Source organism: Emys orbicularis, chromosome 9 (assembly GCF_028017835.1).
Source record: "Emys orbicularis isolate rEmyOrb1 chromosome 9, rEmyOrb1.hap1, whole genome shotgun sequence".
Classification (NCBI taxonomy): domain Eukaryota; kingdom Metazoa; phylum Chordata; order Testudines; family Emydidae; genus Emys; species Emys orbicularis.
The window spans coordinates 49,122,715-49,140,799 of NC_088691.1; the positions used below are offsets into that span (position 1 = coordinate 49,122,715).

Below are 18,085 nucleotides of genomic sequence, written 5' to 3' on the forward strand. Positions count from 1 at the left end.
TTGTCCTCTTCCAATGCTAAGTGCCTGCATCTCCTGTTGATTGCAGTGGGAGTGGTGAATGCTGGATATCTCTCAGCAAGAGGGCCCAGCAGATCTGCTGTGGTTGGCTCTAGGGGAGCTCTACAGCACACATCTCATAAACTGTTTGTCACGGTGCCCGGAAGGACTCACAGCTGAGAATGCCAAACTCAGGACAGGCTGTCAGAAAATAGAGCAGACACCTCAAACTGGTAGTATATTCAATCATTAGATTTCACCAGGCCAGTAACAAAAGTTCACTCCTGGACCACTATACTAGTTTTACCATAGAGTACAGGCAGCCCCCTTAGGCATCCCCACCCCTTTGTTCCACCCAGTCAAACTGGACTTTATTATTAAAACCAAATTCACCACACATTAGGTTCTTCCAGACCCAGAGGGCTAGTCACTAACCAGGTCAATGGATTTTTCAGATCACACACCAAAAATAACGCTGTAGCCAATCCTTAGTAAACTAACTAAAGATTCATTAACTAAAAAAAAGAAATGAGTCATTAAAAGGTCAAAACAGATAAAATATGTTACAGTGAATCAGATATGAGTCCAGTTGTTAGCAGAGATAGAATGTCTGCTAATTCTCCATATGTCTATCAGAGTCCTTCCATGAACCTGTCAGGGTGTCCCAAAATGGCTTTTTGGGATCTCAGTCCAATGGCTCAAAACTCCCCCTGTTAGAGTTCAGCAGGTCAGAGATGTTGGATCAGTCCCATGAACCCGTGTTTATCGCTCTCTGGTACAGCGAGCAAGCCGACTGGTGTTCTCCCAGAAAGCCCTTCACAGCATGTTTGTTCCTCTGGTGAAGAACAGATACTTGAGTCTGTGAAAAGTTCCAATGGCACTTGCTTTGAAGAGTAAATGCTTCAGCCCTAAGGCTTCCATCTTGTAAACATATGCCAAACATATCTTCAGTAAGTAAATTCACACTGAAATGTTAAATTTGTACTTTTTGATCTAACGACAATTGAGTATAGTTGCATACATAATGTAAAGATAATATAGAGTTATAAGACATGAAAAGGATTTGGCTACGTCCTCACTACGGGGGGGGGGTCGATTTAAGATACGCAAATTCAGCTACGCGAATAGCGTAGCTGAATTTGACGTATCGGAGCCGACTTACCCCGCTGTGAGGACGGCGGCAAATCGACCTCCGCGGCTCCCCCGTCGATGGCGCTTACTCCTACCTCCGCTGGTGGAGTACAAGCGTCGATTCGGGGATCGAATGTTGCGTCCCGACGAGACGCGATAATTCGATCCCCGAGAGATCGATTTCTACCCACCGATTCAGGCAGGTAGTGTAGACGTAGCCTTAGCAACTCCAGGTTAATTTGGTTACTGCTGGTATACATCTAACAGGATGTAGGTAAATACAATTAACATCTATTCTTGACTTTTATCAACACAAGTGAATGGGCTTGTGCCTGCTAGCCTATTTAACATCCCTTTGTTATCCACACCCAGTGAATTAACATCACTTTGAGGTTGTGCCCTGGGCTGGCTAGTTGTCAGCCCCGCACAGTTTTATACCCATCGGCCACAGATAGGCCCCAATTCTGCCCACACGTCTGCCTACCTTGGCACACAAATGCAGTCCTGAGGATTGGGGCCTACACCACAGACAAAGCAAGTTCAGCCCTGGCAGGAAAGGACCCTAGAAGTCAGAGTCCAGGATGACAATACTGACAAACCCTTCACTGTAGTGCCCCTGTTAGCCCAGGAGCAGTGTGGGCATCGCAGAACCTCATGTCACAACTTGTATGGTTAGGGCAAGAATTTTTTTAAGTGGCTGCCAAAAATTAGGCTCTTAACCCCAGACATGGGCACTCAAATCAGTGGCCTGCTTTTCTAAAGGGCTGAAGTCACCGGGAGCTGCTGGATGCTCAGCAGTCTTGAAAATCAAGCCATTTACTTAGATGCTGTAAATATTGAGCTAGGGTTGAGATTTGTCACAGAAGCCGGGGGGATTTAGACACCTCTTCCCTTAAAAAGAACGACAGGGAAGCGTCTCAATCCCCTAGACTGATCTGAAATTTTCACTGTAGGGGCCTGACAGGCACCCACCCCTCCTTTAAAAACCTTCCCACCTTGCTACAATAATCAGAAGAATGTTGCTCTGTGGACATTGAAAGGTTACTAAGAATTTATGGAGCAGTAATTTTATTCCCCTTAGTTATGGCAATAATTCACCCTGTGTTTACACAGGAGGGGATACCTCAGCCAGAATACTGACTGGAGAGCTCTCCACACCAACCCCCAGCACTGCCATGTGCTCTGCTTGACTGTAGCCCTTTCACAAGGAACTGTAATGAGCAGGCTGGAAAGCCAGACTAGAGGGAATTAACCATTTCCAGTGCTTAAACTTCTCGTCTGAGGAAACAACCATGGATCCAGCTCTAACACTATGAGACACTCAGGGTGTGCCCAAGGGAGTTAGGAGCATACATCACATTGATTTTTCAGTTGGACTCATGTTCCTAACTCCTTTTGGCTGGTTTTAACCTCCGCCCCTTGTCTTTATCTTCTGGGTATTCTGCGTTTCTGTATTTTCTCCTTATGTCTCTGAAGGAGCCGGGGATTCTGTTCTTTGCTTGGCCTGTGCTAGCTACTGGAAAGGGCCGTGTGCATTCCCATTATATAGAACGGCAGAGTTTGTCACAACAGTGAGCAATTTTTTGGGTGCCCAACTGTAGATGCCTTAGAGCAACATTCCTCTGAAATCAGGCACCTAGGTGTCTCTTGTTAGGCACCCAAATCACTAACTGCTCTAGAAAATGGGGGCTGATATCTATGTCGAATCATAGCTTCCAAGACCCCACATTAGGGAGCCATCATCTAGTCTGACCTCTGCAGAGGCCATTAAACCCCACCCAGTTACCCCTGTGTTGAAAATTATAAAATAGTCAATTTAAAAACCTGTGTGGAAAGAGCCCTATATTTGCAAAGTGTAGCAGGAAATACCAACATTGAAATTGCCTGGACCACCTTAACTCTGCCCCCTTACGTGTGTATGCTAGGAGAGAAGGCCCAGTCCTTGGGTATGGCTGAGCCGTGCTCATGCAGAACCCAGGTGGTGAAAGGACAAATCTGGCTATATCCTGCCTTTGCATTAGTGTAACATAGAGCAGCCTCAGAGTTGCTCTAATTCACACTAGCTATTAATGGCTCTCTACGGACTGTTATACTGGCTGGGGATCCTTTCCACCACACCTCCTCGGGCAGGTATGTCAGCCCTACACTAGCAGGGATTCTCCTATACTTAGGGAAGCTCTCCCACCTGGATCTGCCCCTGGGCATTAACCAGATATTGTGCTTTCCCCAGAACTCCACCGGCAAGTTGGACAGAGTGCTGGCAACGCACCAGCTGCTCAGCTTTTCTTTGTAGCCTCTGTGCAACATGTAGGCAAAGAGCACCATCCCCGATCCCATGGACTATAAGGTGGATAGAAAGCTGGCTAGATCATCGGGCTCAATGGGTAGTGATCAATGGCTCCATGTCTAGTTAGCAGCCGATATCAAGCGGAGTGCCTCAAGGGTCGGTCCTAGGGCCGGTTTTGTTCAATATCTTCATTAATGATCTGGAGGATGGCGTGGACTGCACTCTCAGCAAGTTTGCAGATGACACTAAACTGGGAGGAGTGGTAGATACGCTGGAGGGTAGGGATAGGATACAGAGGGACCTAGGCAAATTAGAGGATTGGGCCAAAAGAAATCTGATGAGGTTCAACAAGGACAAGTGCAGAGTCCTGCACTTAGGACGGAAGAATCCCATGCACTGCTACAGACTAGGGACTGAATGGCTAGGCACCAGTTCTGCAGAAAAGGACCTAGGGGTTACAGTGGACAAGAAGCTGGATATGAGTCAACAGTGTGCCCTTGTTGCCAAGAAGGCTAATGGCATTTTTGGCTGTATAAGTAGGGGCGTTGCCAGCAGATCGAGGGACGTGATCATTGGTGAGGCCTCATCTGGAGTACTGTGTCCAGTTTTGGGCCACACACTACAAGAAGGATGTGGAAAAATTGGAAAGAGTCCAGCAGAGGGCACCAAAAATGATTAGGGGGTGAACACATGACTTATAAGGAGAGGTTGAGGGAACTGGGATTGTTTAGTCTGCAGAAGAGAAGAATAGGGGGGATTTGATAGCTGCTTTCAACTACTTGAAAGGGGGTTCCAAAGAGGATGGATCTAGACTGTTCTCAGTGGTACCAGATGACAGAACAAGGAGCAATGGTCTCAAGTTGCAGTGGGGGAGGTTTAGGTTGGATATTAGGAAAAACTTTTTTACTAGGAGGGTGGTGAAGCACTGGAATGGGTTACCTAGGGAGGTGGTGGAATCTCCTTCCTTAGAGGTTTTTAAGGTTAGACTTGACGAAGCCCTGACTGGGATGATTTAGTTGCGGATTGGTCCTGTTTTGAGCAGGGGGTTGGACTAGATGATCTCCTGAGGTCCCTTCCAACACTGATATTCTATGATTCTGTGATTCCCCTGCTGCTCTCATGGGGCCCCACCAAGCCTGCTGACTGAGGCTGAGTTGGACCTAGCAGACACAGTCTGTGTTGGGGCCATGAGGAGCCAAGTGTTTCCCCAGGATTGTGCAGGCAAGGGGAGTCACTTTCAGCAATGGCCCTTTTGTAGGGTGCAGCATGCTCTCCCCCACTCTCCCCCCCCCCCCCCCGAGGCATTGGAGAGGTGGGAGCCGAGCCATGGCTGTCTACTTACAGCTTCCTTTTGGGGGAGCAGTTCAGAAGCACCCTCCCTTCCCTTCTTGCCCAGACTTGTAGCCCCTTCTCTCAGGGAAGCAAACATTTCCCTGCCCATATTTGACCTTACCTGAGAGTGCTGTGTCACCCAGGGAAGAATTCCCCTCCTCTCCGTTAGCCACCCCCCACCCCCGCAACTCGGTCCTGGAATGGAAACAGACCAGGATGAGGCCCTTGGCCCTTCCTCTGAGTTCTGTCAGCCCCTCGGTAGATGGAGGCCTGCCTGGTTCTCTGGACATCTGCCCTCAGGGCAAGTGGCTGGAATATCTTCATAGAATCACAGAATATCAGCGTTGGAAGGGACCTCAGGAGGTCATCTAGTCCAACCCCCTGCTCAAAGCAGGACCAACACCAACTAAATCATCCCAGCCAGGGCTTTGTCAAGCTGTAGGAGCAGGATTTTATAATTGTACTATGAGAATTAATATATGATTTGATTTGATTTGATTTTGCTAGCCACCCTTTTTGAATAGCAGAAAGGAATGACCCTTTGGGATTATGGGATTTTGTTTTTTATATGCATTACAAATTGGGCCCTTTAGTTTTTTGTTTTAAGGTTTAGTTAGTAAGAGAGAGGATTTTGTATTGTGTCTATGTTAAATAGATTAGAGGAACGTTGGAGGCCTGGGCCTTAATGTGAATTGTTTTGGTTATAAAACTTAGCAAGGTTTAATTTACAATGGTTTTTTTGCTTAATATAAAATACTGCTGTTTGTATTTTTAAAGGTTTTTGTAAAAGACTGTTTGTGTGAATGAGGAATGCATGCAACAGGAAAAGATAAGGTGTAAAGGCCATTGTTAACCAAATGGTTAAGAATGAAGGAACGTAGACACTTATTGAAACTTATTGACGCTAAAGAACCATTAACATGCAAAGCAAGTTCTCCAAATCACACATACAAATAAAAATATAATTAAAATTGCTAACTCTAAAAAGAAAACTCACTGCATATCACTGGTATAATGTTTTCTCAGGCTGGTCTCCCACCTCTAAAAGTATACTGTCAATCATGCTTCATCCATTCCTAATTATATTGGTATTATCCTGCATTTGCCTAATTAAAATGTTATGTATGTGTTACTAAATAAAATATATATATATTAAATTGCAACCGCAAGCTCAAATTGCCTCTCAATATATAGCTATAAAACAATTATATAAAATATAACCCACTCAAAAATTGTTCTTAAAGGGTCAAAAGGGGGATATGTAGGAGCAGGATTTTATAATTATACTATGAGAATTAATGTATGATTTGATTTCATCCTGCCAGCCACCCTTTTTGCATAGCAGAAAGTAATGACCCTCTGGGACTATGGGATTCTGTTTCCCATATGCATTACAAATTGGGCCCTTTTTAGTTCTTTGTTTTAAGGTTTAGTTAGTAAGAGACAGGATCCTGTATTGTGTCTATGTTAAGTAGATTACAGGAACATTGAAGGCCGGGGCCTCAATGTGAATTGTTTTGGTTATAAAACTTAGCAAGTTTTAATTTACGTCTTTTTGCTCAATATAAAATACTGCTGTTTGTATTCTCAAAGGTCTCTGTAAAAGACTGTTTCTGTGAATGAGGAATGCATGCATCAGGAAAAGATAAGGTGTAAAGGCCATTGTTAACCAAATGGTCAAGAAAGAAGGAGCGAAGACACTTATCGAAACTTATTGACGCCAATAAACCATTAACACGCATCCATGATTAAGAAAGGGCAAATTAACTACCCTAAGGTGGAGGCTGGCACCCCTAAAAACAATTAATTAAATCAAATCCAGGACAAAATGACCCTCTCAGAGGTGTTTTAAAATGTTTACATCAAAAAATAACACCAATTAAAAAGTAACAGGTCATAAACTGACACAGCAATATCCATAAACTTCAACAACAAAAAACTATAAGAACAGGGTGCTTTGCCATGGAACTTTGGGTTCATCTTGCCACTACTCCAAAAGCATCAAATCGCAACCAACAAAGCCCGTCTCCCCTCTGCAACCAATCTGGCTGGCCACTAAATTAATCCAAACTCTAAACTAGTAACTATAAACATCAACTGGCAAAACTGTGGGCATAATGTGTGTGTATAACTAAAAAGCATATGCTAACTGCTGTATTCTCAATAAATGCAGCATGTTGCCTCCAGGGCTGGCTTTAGGCCGATTCCCCCGATTCCCCTGAATTGCTCCCCACGCCTAAGAGGGCCCTGCGCTAACTTTTTAATTTTTACTCACCCGGCGACGGTCTGGGTCTTCGGCGGCACGTCCTTCACTCGCTCTGGGTCTTCGGCGGCATTTCGGCGGCGGGTCCTTTAGTGCTGCGGAAGACCCGGAGCGAGTGAACGACGTGCCGCCGAAGTGCCGCCAAAGACCTGGACCACCACCGGGTATTAGAATCGGGCCCCGCACTTCCTAAAGCCAGCCCTGGTTGCCTCCTCCCCTATAAAAAATCTGATGTGCTTTGTTTAAGTATAACAAAGCCAGGCCTTAAAAACCTCTAAGGATGGAGATTCCACCACCTCCCTAGGTAACCCATTCCAGTGCTTCACCACCCTCCTAGTGACATCGTTTTTCTTAATATCCAACCTAGACCTCCCCCACTGCAACTTGAGACCATTGCTCCTTGTTCTGTCATCTGGTACCACTGAGAACAGCCTAGCTTCATCCTCTTTGGAACCCTCCTTCTGGTAGTTGAAGGCTGCTATCAAATCCTCCCTCATTCTTCTCTTCTGCAGACTAAATAAGCCCAGTTCCCTCAGCATCTCCTCGTAACTCATGTGCCCCAGCCCCCTAATCATTTTCGTTGCCCTCCGCTGGACTCTCTCCAGTTTGTCCACATCCTTTCTGTAGTAGGGGGCCCAAAACTGGACACAGTACTACTGATATGGCCTCACCAGTGCTGAATATAGGGGAATAATCACGTCCCTCAATATACTGGCAATGCTCCTACTAACGTAGCCCAATATGCCGTTAGCCTTCTTGGCAACAAGGGCACACTGTTCCCCAGGTCCTTTTCTGCAGAACTGCCGCTTAGTCAGTTGGTAGCAGTGATGGGATTCTTCCATCCTAAGTGCAGGACTCTGTACTTGTCCTTGTTGAACTTCATCAGATTTCTTTTGTCCCAATCCTCCAATTTGTCTAGGTCACTCTGGACCCTACCCCTACCCTGCAGTGTATCTACCTCTCCCCCCAGCTTAGTGGCATCTGCAAACTTGCTGAGGGTGCAATCCATTCCATCATCCAGATCATTAATGAAGATGTTGAACAAAACCGGCCCCAGGACAGACCCCTGGGGCACTCCGCTTGATACCGGCTGCCAACTAGACATCGAGCCATTGATCACTACCTGTTGAGCCCGATGATCTAGCCAGCTTTCTATCCACCTTATAGTCCATTCATCTAGCCCATACTTCTTTAACTTGCTGGCAAGAATACTGTGGGAGACCGTATCAAAAGCTTTGCTAAAGTCAAGGTATAGCACATCCACCGCTTTCCCCATATCCACAGAGACAGTTATCTCATCATAAAAGGCAATCAGGTTGGTGAGGCATGACTTGCTCTTGGTGAATACATGTTGACTGTTCCTGATCACCTTCCTCTCCTCGAAGTGCTTCAGAATTGATTCCTTAAGGACCTGCTCCATGATTTTTCCAGGGACTGAGGTGAGGCTGACCGGTCTGTAGTTCCCCGGATTCTCCTTCTTCCTTTTTTAAAGATGGGCACTATATTTGTCTTTTTCCAATTGTCCGGGACCTGCCCCGATCACCACGAGTTTTCAAAGATAATGCCAATGGCTCTGCAATCACATCAGCCAACTCCCTTAGCCTTCCTGATTACACCCCTGCATGCTCAAGCAATTTTTTTATACACCTCCCTAGTCATCTGTCCAAGTTTCCACTTCTTGTAAGCTTCCTTTTTGTGTTTAAGCTCACTGAAGATTTCTCCTTTAAGCCAAGCTGGTGGCCTGCCATATTTTCTATTCTTTCTGCACATCGGGATGGTTTGTTCCTGCGCCCTCAATAAGGCTTCTTTAAAATACAGCCAGCTCTCCTGGACTCCTTTCCCCCTCATATTAGCCTCCCAGGGGATCCTGCCCATCAGTTCCCTAAGGGAGTCAGAGTCTGCTTTTCTGAAGTCCAGGGTCTGTATTCTGCTGCTCTCCTTTCTTCCTTTTGTCAGGAAAGCAAATATCTTGTGAGTGATCTGGTGCTAATGGAGGAGGGTGTAACGAGCGCAGACTCACCCGACGGCGCCTCCTGCTGGTCGTCTCGGAAATTAGCTCTCCAGCCGTTGGAGCGCCCTCTGCAGGCCGGTGTCCCGCTACCACTTGGCCCCTGTGTCCCTCCCGAACCCGGTGCCCTGTTGTCTGGGCTGCTGCCCTCTGGCAGTAACCCCTCACAGCTCTGGGTCTCCCCCTCCCAGGGGAACCCCCACCCACTATCTCCACTTCAGCTCAGTCTTGGCTACTGCCAGTCCTCATCTAGCCCCTGCTCACTGGGGCAGACTGCAGTGTATAAGCCACTCATCACAGGCAAAAGGGTTCGGACGTGCTGCCTCTGGCTACCCGTGGGCTGCCCCCTGCAACCCAGTACCTAATAGGCCTTACCCTAGACCTGCAGCCTGGGGCTTTCCTAGGCCGGAGCTCCCTGGCTCCCTTGGCCTTTCCCCAGCCCTGCTCCACTTCAGACACCTGGTTAAGCTCCCTGCAGCCAGGCCCTTCTCTCCCTGAACGCAGAGAGAGAGTGCTGAGCCCCTGGCTCCCAGCCTTTTTATACAGGCCAGCTGTGGCCTGATTGGGGTGTGGCCCAGCTGCGGCCGCTTCCCCAATCAGCCCAGCTTTTAGAGCTGCAGCCCTCTCCAGGGCTGCTTTTACCCCTGCAGCCCTCTTTCATCGCTGATTTCAAGCCCTTCAGGGCAGGAGTGGGTGTTCACCCCGCTACAGAGGGGCATGGCACTGTAGTCCTCTTTCGCCCTCTTGCTGCATCCGCTGGGAAAAGTCACAGCACTGAATCCATTTCTTAAACCATGCTTCTCTTCAGCAGGGCCTCTCTGGAGGAGATGGGCTCTCTCTCCTAAGCGCAGAGTGGAAAGGCGCCTTTCCCTGTGAAATAATCCTCTCCCCCTTCCAGCTGCGCACCCTTCGCAGGGTTCACTTCCCCTTTTCCCTGCTGCGCTGTAGCCGCCCGACCCAGCCCAGGCGCAGTGTGCTCAGTGCCTCCACACCCATTGCCCCACTGGTGTCCAGCACTTCCCAGGTTTGGGCTATTAGCTTGTAAACAAGGCAAGGACCATGACTCGATCCAGTTTCCATTCATCGTAGTGGAGCTGGATCAGGCCTCATGGAGCTCTGTCTTCTTGTACAGCACCGTGCAGAGCCCCGTGCTATCCTGACTCCCTCAGTACCCTTCTTGTAGCACTTCAGCTGCGTGCATCAGCCAGCTCCAGGAAGTATGGGCATGTGTCTCCTCTACACCATGGCCTATACGCAAGAAGGCAGGTCTTAAAAGGACAATTAGACTAGCACCTGGTAGTTTTGTAGCTCTTCGGTGCACAGTGGGAACTCCCCAGCAGTGTGTGTTACACCTCGTGTGATAGGCTGGGCAGATCAAAGGTAGGCTTCTTATTGCCCTTGTATAGAGCCTCCTCCTAAACGCAGCAAGTCATTGGGTTAGGGTAAGCAAGACAAATGTGTCACTAAAATCCCAGTAAGGTTAGTTGCAGAACAAAGCAAACGTACAGAAAAGTGCTTCCATGTGTCCTCAAAGCTGATGTTCCTTTCTACAAACCTTGACTCCTGCTCTTCTATTTAGGAGAATGTCCCCAGCTCTGTGTTGTCAGTAAGAGCACTGGCTGAGGATCCCACTCCTCCTTCCCAACACGCTCTCTGGATGAGTCCCGAGTCCCAAGTCCCTGAAAACACAATCTAGACATGTGCCCTGAAGGCAAATTCAATTTCCTTCAGCTAGGTCTTGCCTCCTGGTGAATGTGTTAAACCCCAGCCCTGCAGCATAGTGAGTTACTTTGGCAGCCCCACCGTTTCACTCTCACAGACCATCCCAGGCCTGTAACTTTCATGCCATCAAAAGTCAAAGTCTAGTTCAGAGAAAATTTTCTGACCTCTTTGAAATCTAAAAGATCCCAGTTTGGCCCAAAGGTCCAGGATCAGTGTGCTGTCCAAGCTGAGACACCCATCCCTTCTTTGATGTCTCTTCTTGCCATTTTACCCAGAGTGGGAACTTGATAGGCTTTAAGTTGCTCAAGAAATAGATGCCACTGTCAGGAAGGAGTTGTGCTATGTGGGCAGCTGTTAGGGACTCAGGCAGGAAGGAGACTTAGGAGAACTTTCCATCACTCTCAGACTCTGCCTCTGGACTAATCACCAAAGTGCTAATCAAAGGGTCAAGAAATAAAGTCAAACCCTCTTGTATTTCAAACACTTCAGGGCCAGATCCTAAGCTGGCATAAATCATTTAAGTCATCAGGGCTATGTTGATTTGTGCCAACTGAGGATCTGACCCTAGCCTTCTTTTTGCTCTCGCTATGCACTTATCTGCACAAGGCTTAAGCTTCTTTCCCCTGGAATATTTTACCATTCCAGAGCTGTGCACATGGCACACAAGGGACTAGCAGTGCAAGAGGGACTTCCTAGGGTGGCAAGTGGTTGCTTTTCTCCTGAGCCTGGCTCCTCTTCCCAACATGGTTACATCTAATCAAACTCTCTCTGGGGTGGAAAGTGAAACCTTCTTTCCAAAACACTGGCACGCTGCATGGCAGCACGTTCAGTGCTGGGTTGGCTCCTTTTCTAACTTAGGCTCAAAGGCAGGGGCTGTGTGATCAGCAGCCGTCACAGTGCACTCCCTGAACTCAGCACACCCTGGTATTCTCATTGGTGAGACTAATTTGTCACCTTTTCTCCCAGAAAATGGCCATGCGCCAGCACGGAGCTTTGCTGTGGCAGAGGACTGTTGTTGCAGAGCTGCCAGGGGTCATTTATAATCCTTCTGCATCTGGTCATTGCTGAAATAATGAAGAAAGGGGTTCGTGCTGGCCCCTTCAGCCACCTGAGACCAGCAGGGTGCTGCAACTTCTCAGCAATTACAAGAGTCTTAATGAGTTGGTAATTTAGTGAAAGAGAGAAGCTGAGGGGCTCGGCTAGCCTGGGTTACTACCTGGGACCTGGCCACGTTGTCCAGGCAGGGGCAGCTCTATGTATTTTGCCGCCCCAAGCACGGCAGTCAGGCAGCCTTCTGTGGCATGCCTGCGGGAGGTCCGCTGGTAACGCAGATTCGGCGGCATGCCTGCGGGAGGTCCACCAGTCCCGCGCCTTCGGCGTACCCGCCGCTGAATTGCCGCCAAAGCCGCGGGACCGGCGGACCTCCCGCAGGCATGCCGCCGAAGGCAGCCTGACTGCCGCCCTCCCGGCGACCGGCAGGCCGCCCCCCGCGGCTTGCCGCCCCAGGCATGCGCTTGGTGCGCTGGTGCCTGGAGCCGCCCCTGTGTCCAGGGCTAGAAGAATGGAAATGAGGGGAACACAGCTGAGCTCCAAAAGTGTATGTTGGTAACATCTAGGTTGGACTATGGTAACTTGCTGCTTTTTGAGCTAGCAGATAAAATACTTTGTCTCTTTTGCCTTGCTGCAGCCAAGATTCCTGCATGTGTAATGCCGACAGACCCCGGTCATCGGCGAGCAGGATCAAACTGGGGACCTCTGGAGCTTAGTGCATGAACCCCTACAGCATGAACTAAAAGCCAAATGGCTGTTAGCTAAGGCTGTAGAGCAGGCTCATTTAACTCTAAGTGGTCTCGGTGCTACTAGATGGGACAGAGCACCATGCCCAGAAGGTGTGTGGGTTACACATGCACCTCGGTTTTTATTCAGCTCAGTTTCGCTACCAGGGTGTCCTGGGAAAGGTCACCGCCCAGAAGAGTTTGGTTGACACTGCAGCTCTGGGTGGGGTCCTGTGTGCCTTACTGACTCCTCCTATGCCACCTGCGGTGCTCAGGCCTAGGCAGGCTCCTGGAGGGCCTCGTGGGAGCCACCCAGAAGAAGGGACAATTGGGGCAGCTTGCCAGGCTCTGGCAGAGTTTCTCCCTGGTTGGATATTGGAGATGGTCTCTTCCACACAAGACTCTTAGCCAAGGGCTAACAAAAAAATTTGTGAAGAGCACCGTTCTTGCCAGTTGGAGTGGCCCAGACTGCATCATGTGACAGGACTTTTCCCAAGCCCCTCCCTGTGCAGGTTGTGCTCAGAGTCCCCTCCAAGCTCTCCCCTCTTCTGACACTGGCTGACCGTTGTGCTTTCCCATCAAGAGAGGCAGTGGAGTTTTCAGGAACATAGCATCAACTCTTCCAGCAAAGTGGGGCTTGCTGTGGGCTGCTTTCCCAATGGGGCTGCCTCCCCTCCTTGCAGATAGTCCTGAGAAAGTGTGCGTGTTGGAATGAGAAAGCAAAGGAAGAGCTTTCCCCAGCTCCCCGCCCTTTGAACATAGGGACCTGGGGCCCATGTGGCTTATTATGAGCTGGGGAAGAAGGAGCATTTTGGCGGCATCCTCTTGTGAGTTTGAGTCCCAGGCTGGAATTCTTTTTCCTGATTTGGGCCTGTCAAGGCTGTATCCCCACTTTGAACTTTAGGGTACAAATGTAGGGGCCTGCATGAGGACTTCTAAGCTTAACTACCAGCTTAGTTCTGGTCCGCTGCCACCATTCCCTACCCTGGGAAGCTTTTAGAAACTTTTCACCAATTTCCTGGTGAATACAAATCCAAACTCCTTGGATCTTAAACAAGGAGAAATTGACCCTTCCCCCCTCCTTCCTTTCACCAACTCCTGGTGAATACAGATCCAAACCCCCTTGGATCTTAAGACAAGGAGAAATCAATCAGGTTCTTAAAAAGAAGGCTTTTAATTAAAGAAAAAGGTAAAAATCATCTCTGTAAAATCAGTATGGAAAATAACTTTACAGGGTAATCAAACTTAAAGAGCTCAAAGGACCCCCCTCTGTCTTAGGTTCAAAGTATAGCAAACAAAGATAAACACTCTAGTAAAAGGTACATTTACAAGTTGAGAAAACAAAGTAAATCTAAGACGCCTTGTCTGGCTTTTACTTACAATTTTGAAAATAAGAGAGACTTGTTTAGAAAGATGGGGAGAACCTGGATTGATGTCTGGTCCCTCTCAGTCCCAAGAGCGAACAACCCCTTAAAACAAAGAGCACACACAAAAGCCTTTCCCCCCCCCAAGATTTGAAAGTATCTTGTCCCCTTATTGGTCTTTTGGGTCAGGTGTCAGCCAGGTTACCCGAGCTTCTTAACCCTTTACAGGTAAAAGGATTTTGGAGTCTCTGGCCAGGAGGGATTTTAGTACTGTACACAGGAGAGCTGTTACCCTTCCCTTTATAGTTATGACAGGGCCAGAAGATTCTGTTTTCAGAGCTAGCATCAAGACACCCACAGCAGCCACTCTGCCCCCCAGCCGGGGGTGATCAAGTCCCCAGCGCCCATTCTTGCCCCCGATCAGTTTTTTATGGTGTTTCCAGTTCTGCAGGGATTTGTTCTGGAGGGGTTCTGAACAGTAAAGCACTTTGGGACATGTGACACCAATCTCCTCCTGGGATGTAAGAGGACTAGACCATATTCTAAACAAAGCCTTGTTATTTCAATCTGTCAGGGCCAAATTCTAAACCAAGGCACCTCCAGGACCCTCAGGTCCTCTGGGGCCCAGCAGGGCACCATGGCTGCTTGCCCCTATGCTGAGGGGGAGGCACCCATTTTGCAGTGACGTGTAACTCCACCCTCCCATCCGACAGCTCTGTGGACAGCTGCCCATCAGGGCAGTGGTGATAACCCTGGGGAAAGCAGTGAGACAGGGGCAGGGCAGGATGCCTGACCATCTCTCCTGAAAAGGAGCTGCCACCCCATGGCCTGGAGACAGGCAGTGCAGCCAAAAGCAATCTCCTCCAGGGCATTTGGGAGGGGTGCAGCAGAGGGCCCCCAGCAGCTACACTTCCCCCACCCCCAGCCAGGGATGATCAAGACCCCAATCCCCATTCTTGGCCTCTCCCTGCCTGCCCGGGGTTAAACTCCAGAAGGAGGAAAGCCTATTAACATGATGTGGGAATGGGTCTCTGCTCTTGAGGAATCACATCATTGGCCTCTTGCGGCATTAAAGCAGTGCTGTGCTCCATTCTGCTAGCTTGACGTGGGCCAGGAGGTGGTCTCTAGCCATCACTAATTAATTCTTTGGAAGGCCAACTTAAAAAAGCAAGTGACCCTGGAATACAATGGGCTGCCAAGTTGAAGCCATGAGCCATGCCTGACCATCCTGGAAGTCATGGTTGCTGGTTGGTTTTGATGAGGTGGGGGGAATATGCTGGGAAAATGTACTGCCTCTTTGGAAGGTAGCTTGGCCTAGTGGCTAGGACACGGACTAGGACTAACGAGCCCTGGGCTCTGTTGCTAGCTCTTGCCTGCTTGGGCAAGTCCCTTCGCCATATGTGCCTCGGTTTCCCCATCTGTAAAACGGGCATAGTGATACTGACCACCTTGTAAGGCACTGTTGGGGTCTACCCCGGAAAGTGCTAGCTAAGAGTGGGGTATTATTATGGTTATTTGATTGATTACTATTGTGTGTCGTTTGAGCCCCCAGTAGTTCCGGCTCCTGACTGATGTCTTGGGACACCAGTGTATTTGCGTTTCAGGGTCTGATCCTGTGCAGGCAAAACTCCCTTTTGGCCGTAATGAGGGTTTCCCATGCAGGAGCGGAACCCTTCTGTGCGCTGAGAACACGTACGGTCCAGTTCTCCCATCGGTTACACCCTGATGGAATTGCCACTGGAGTCCATGGACGCTGCCCTCCTGCGACTCTTTGGCTTCGTTAAGTGTTCTCTGGTTCCTGTTGGGTGGTGGAGGGTGCAGGGCTCAGTGACAGACACTCCAGCTGTCACTAAAGGAGAGGCATATGCCAAAAGAGCTGAGACATACAAGCAATGCCACTGATGGAGAGCGAGGGGCTCCTTTGTAATACCTCTGCTCCTTGCCCTGTGGCTGTCAGGAAGAATCTGTTTGGACTTGGAGGAGGCCATGGGGCTGCTCCAGAAATTCAGAGCTGGAAAGGAGGTAAGGCAAATGCACCAGCCTCTCCACCCTGTGGCAGCAAAGCCCAAATCCGACTTTCTAGCAGGCATTGCTGAAAGCTGAGCGCAGCCTTGGAGCAGCCTAGACGGAACTGGTAGCAGCTGGCATTGCTGCTGGGTCGTGCACAGAACACTGTCGAGCGATGGGCTGATGATATAAGGGAATGCATTGCTCTCTCCTATTAGTAGCCTCAGGATTTGATTGGCCTCACATCAAAGGTGAGATGAGATTGGTTTTGCTCCTGTCACTTGGGGGTGTTGGCAAAGCTGTGCCATGATGCAGCGCTCTGTGGGACTCAGTACTAGACTAACGGGTGTGGGTCAGGACTGCCAGGGATCAGCAGGGCAGCAGGAGGCCCAGCTCTGGCACGGCAGAGATGTCTGAGGTTCAGGTGTGCAGCTGGGGAGCCTGGGGCTGGAGAGCAGGGTCGAGTGCAGCAGGTCAGCACTGAGACGTCTGTGGGGATCTGAGTGTGAAAGGGCTGAGCAGCTCTCTGCTGTGCTGCAGCGGCTGCTGGGCCGATCCCCATCCCAGCAGCCAGCCTTGAACAGGGAGAGAAAGAAAACCTCTCCCTCACACTTCAAGATGAATCCCAGCCTATTTAAAGCGAGGAAGTGAAAGCCAGTTCCGCTGGCACCAACGCCTTCCCTCCCGGCAACGCGCAAACGACCCAAGTGAACTGGGCGCTGTTTGTTTAAACGGCTGTGGCTGCTGCAGTTTTCTCAGCTGTTGCTCCTTCCTCTGGCCCATCTCCGGCAGGAGAACAGAGCCCGGTTTGTTCTGTCCTCCTTCCCAGACCCCCAGGCTATGGCTTTGCAACCCGCCCCTCAGTCACAGCCAGCGAGGGGCAAGGCGGACAGCAGAGCGAGGGGGTGGCAGGGAGGGGCAGCCATTCCCTGGCAGGGCCTCAGCACGCCGTTTTTCATCTGCAGCCCATCAGCACCTAAGTGAGGGGCAGTCTGTGCTTCAAAGGGCAGGAAGGGGAAAAGCTCAAATGTTTATGGAAAAACTCTCTAAAATAAGAATCCAGCCCATGCCCTGCAGCCATCAGGCCATTCAGTCAGCCACAGCAAGGAAAGGCAGCTGTCTACTCCAGAAGGTCAAAGCATGAAAGAGTCACTCAACAGCTTGTAGGGAATGGTTTATGTCAGGCTCTTTGGCCCTGATCTGTGTATCTAAGGTACGTATATGGCCCTCATTACCATAGTAATGAGCACCTCACAATCTTTACAACATTCCTGGGAGGCGGGGCTTTCCCAGTTTACGCCAGTCGCTTTCCTATCACCCCATTGTACAGACAGAGAACTGAGGCACAGATAGTCTAAGTCAGTGGTTCTCAAACTAGGGCCGCTGCTTGTTCAGGGAAAGCCCCTGGCAGGCCGGCCGGTTTGTTTACCTGCCGTGTCCGCAGGTTCGGCCGATTGCAGCTCCCAGTGGCCGCGGTTCACCGCTCCAGGCCAATTGGGGCGGCGGGAAGCGGCGGCCAGTAAGTCCCTCAGCCCGCGCGCTTCCTGCAGCTCCCATTGGCCTGGAGCGGCGAACCGCAGCCACTGGGAGCTGTGATCGGCCGAACCTGCAGACGTGGCAGGTAAACAAACCGGCCTGGCCTGGCAGGGGCTTTCCCTGAACAAGCGGTGGCCCTAGTTTGAGAACCACTGGTCTAAGTGACTTGCCCAAGATCACATAGGAAGTCTGTGGCAAAGCAGGGAACTGCACCCAGATCTCCCAATTCCTAGGCTAGTGCCCTACCCACTGGGAAATGCTTCCTCTCTCACACTGGCTGTCTCTTTCTGCCATGTCTAATTGTTCTTCTTCCCCTAATAGGTAAACAACAATGGAATCATCTCTTTCTTGAAGGAGGTTTCCCAGTTTACGCCAGTCGCTTTCCCAATCTCCAAAGACCGGCGTGTGGTAGCAGCTTTCTGGGCTGATGTGGATAACCGACGGGCAGGTGAAGTGTATTACCGGGAAAGTAAGGACCAGACCATCTTGGAGAGAGCCACCAAGGACATCGGACAGTATTTCCCTGAATTCCTGGAGTTCTCTGCCGTATGGGTTTTTGTGGCCACCTGGCACCGGGTGACCTTCTTTGGAGGAAGTTCCTTTTCTCCAGTGAGTTGTTGGCATTCAATGCTGGGTGGAGGATGGGATGGGAAAGGGTCAAGG

The 18,085-nt window shown here is 49.6% G+C and overlaps 1 protein-coding gene across 1 annotated transcript in view; it reads left to right on the forward strand.

Annotated features, from left to right (window-relative positions):
- Window positions 1-18,085, forward strand: part of SNED1 (sushi, nidogen and EGF like domains 1) — a 135,166-nt gene that overhangs the window by 32,279 nt on the left and 84,802 nt on the right. Inside the window, exon 2 of the mRNA XM_065410982.1 lies at window positions 17,744-18,031. Coding sequence (XP_065267054.1) covers window positions 17,744-18,031 — 288 coding nt within the window. The remainder of the gene's footprint in view (window positions 1-17,743; window positions 18,032-18,085) is intronic.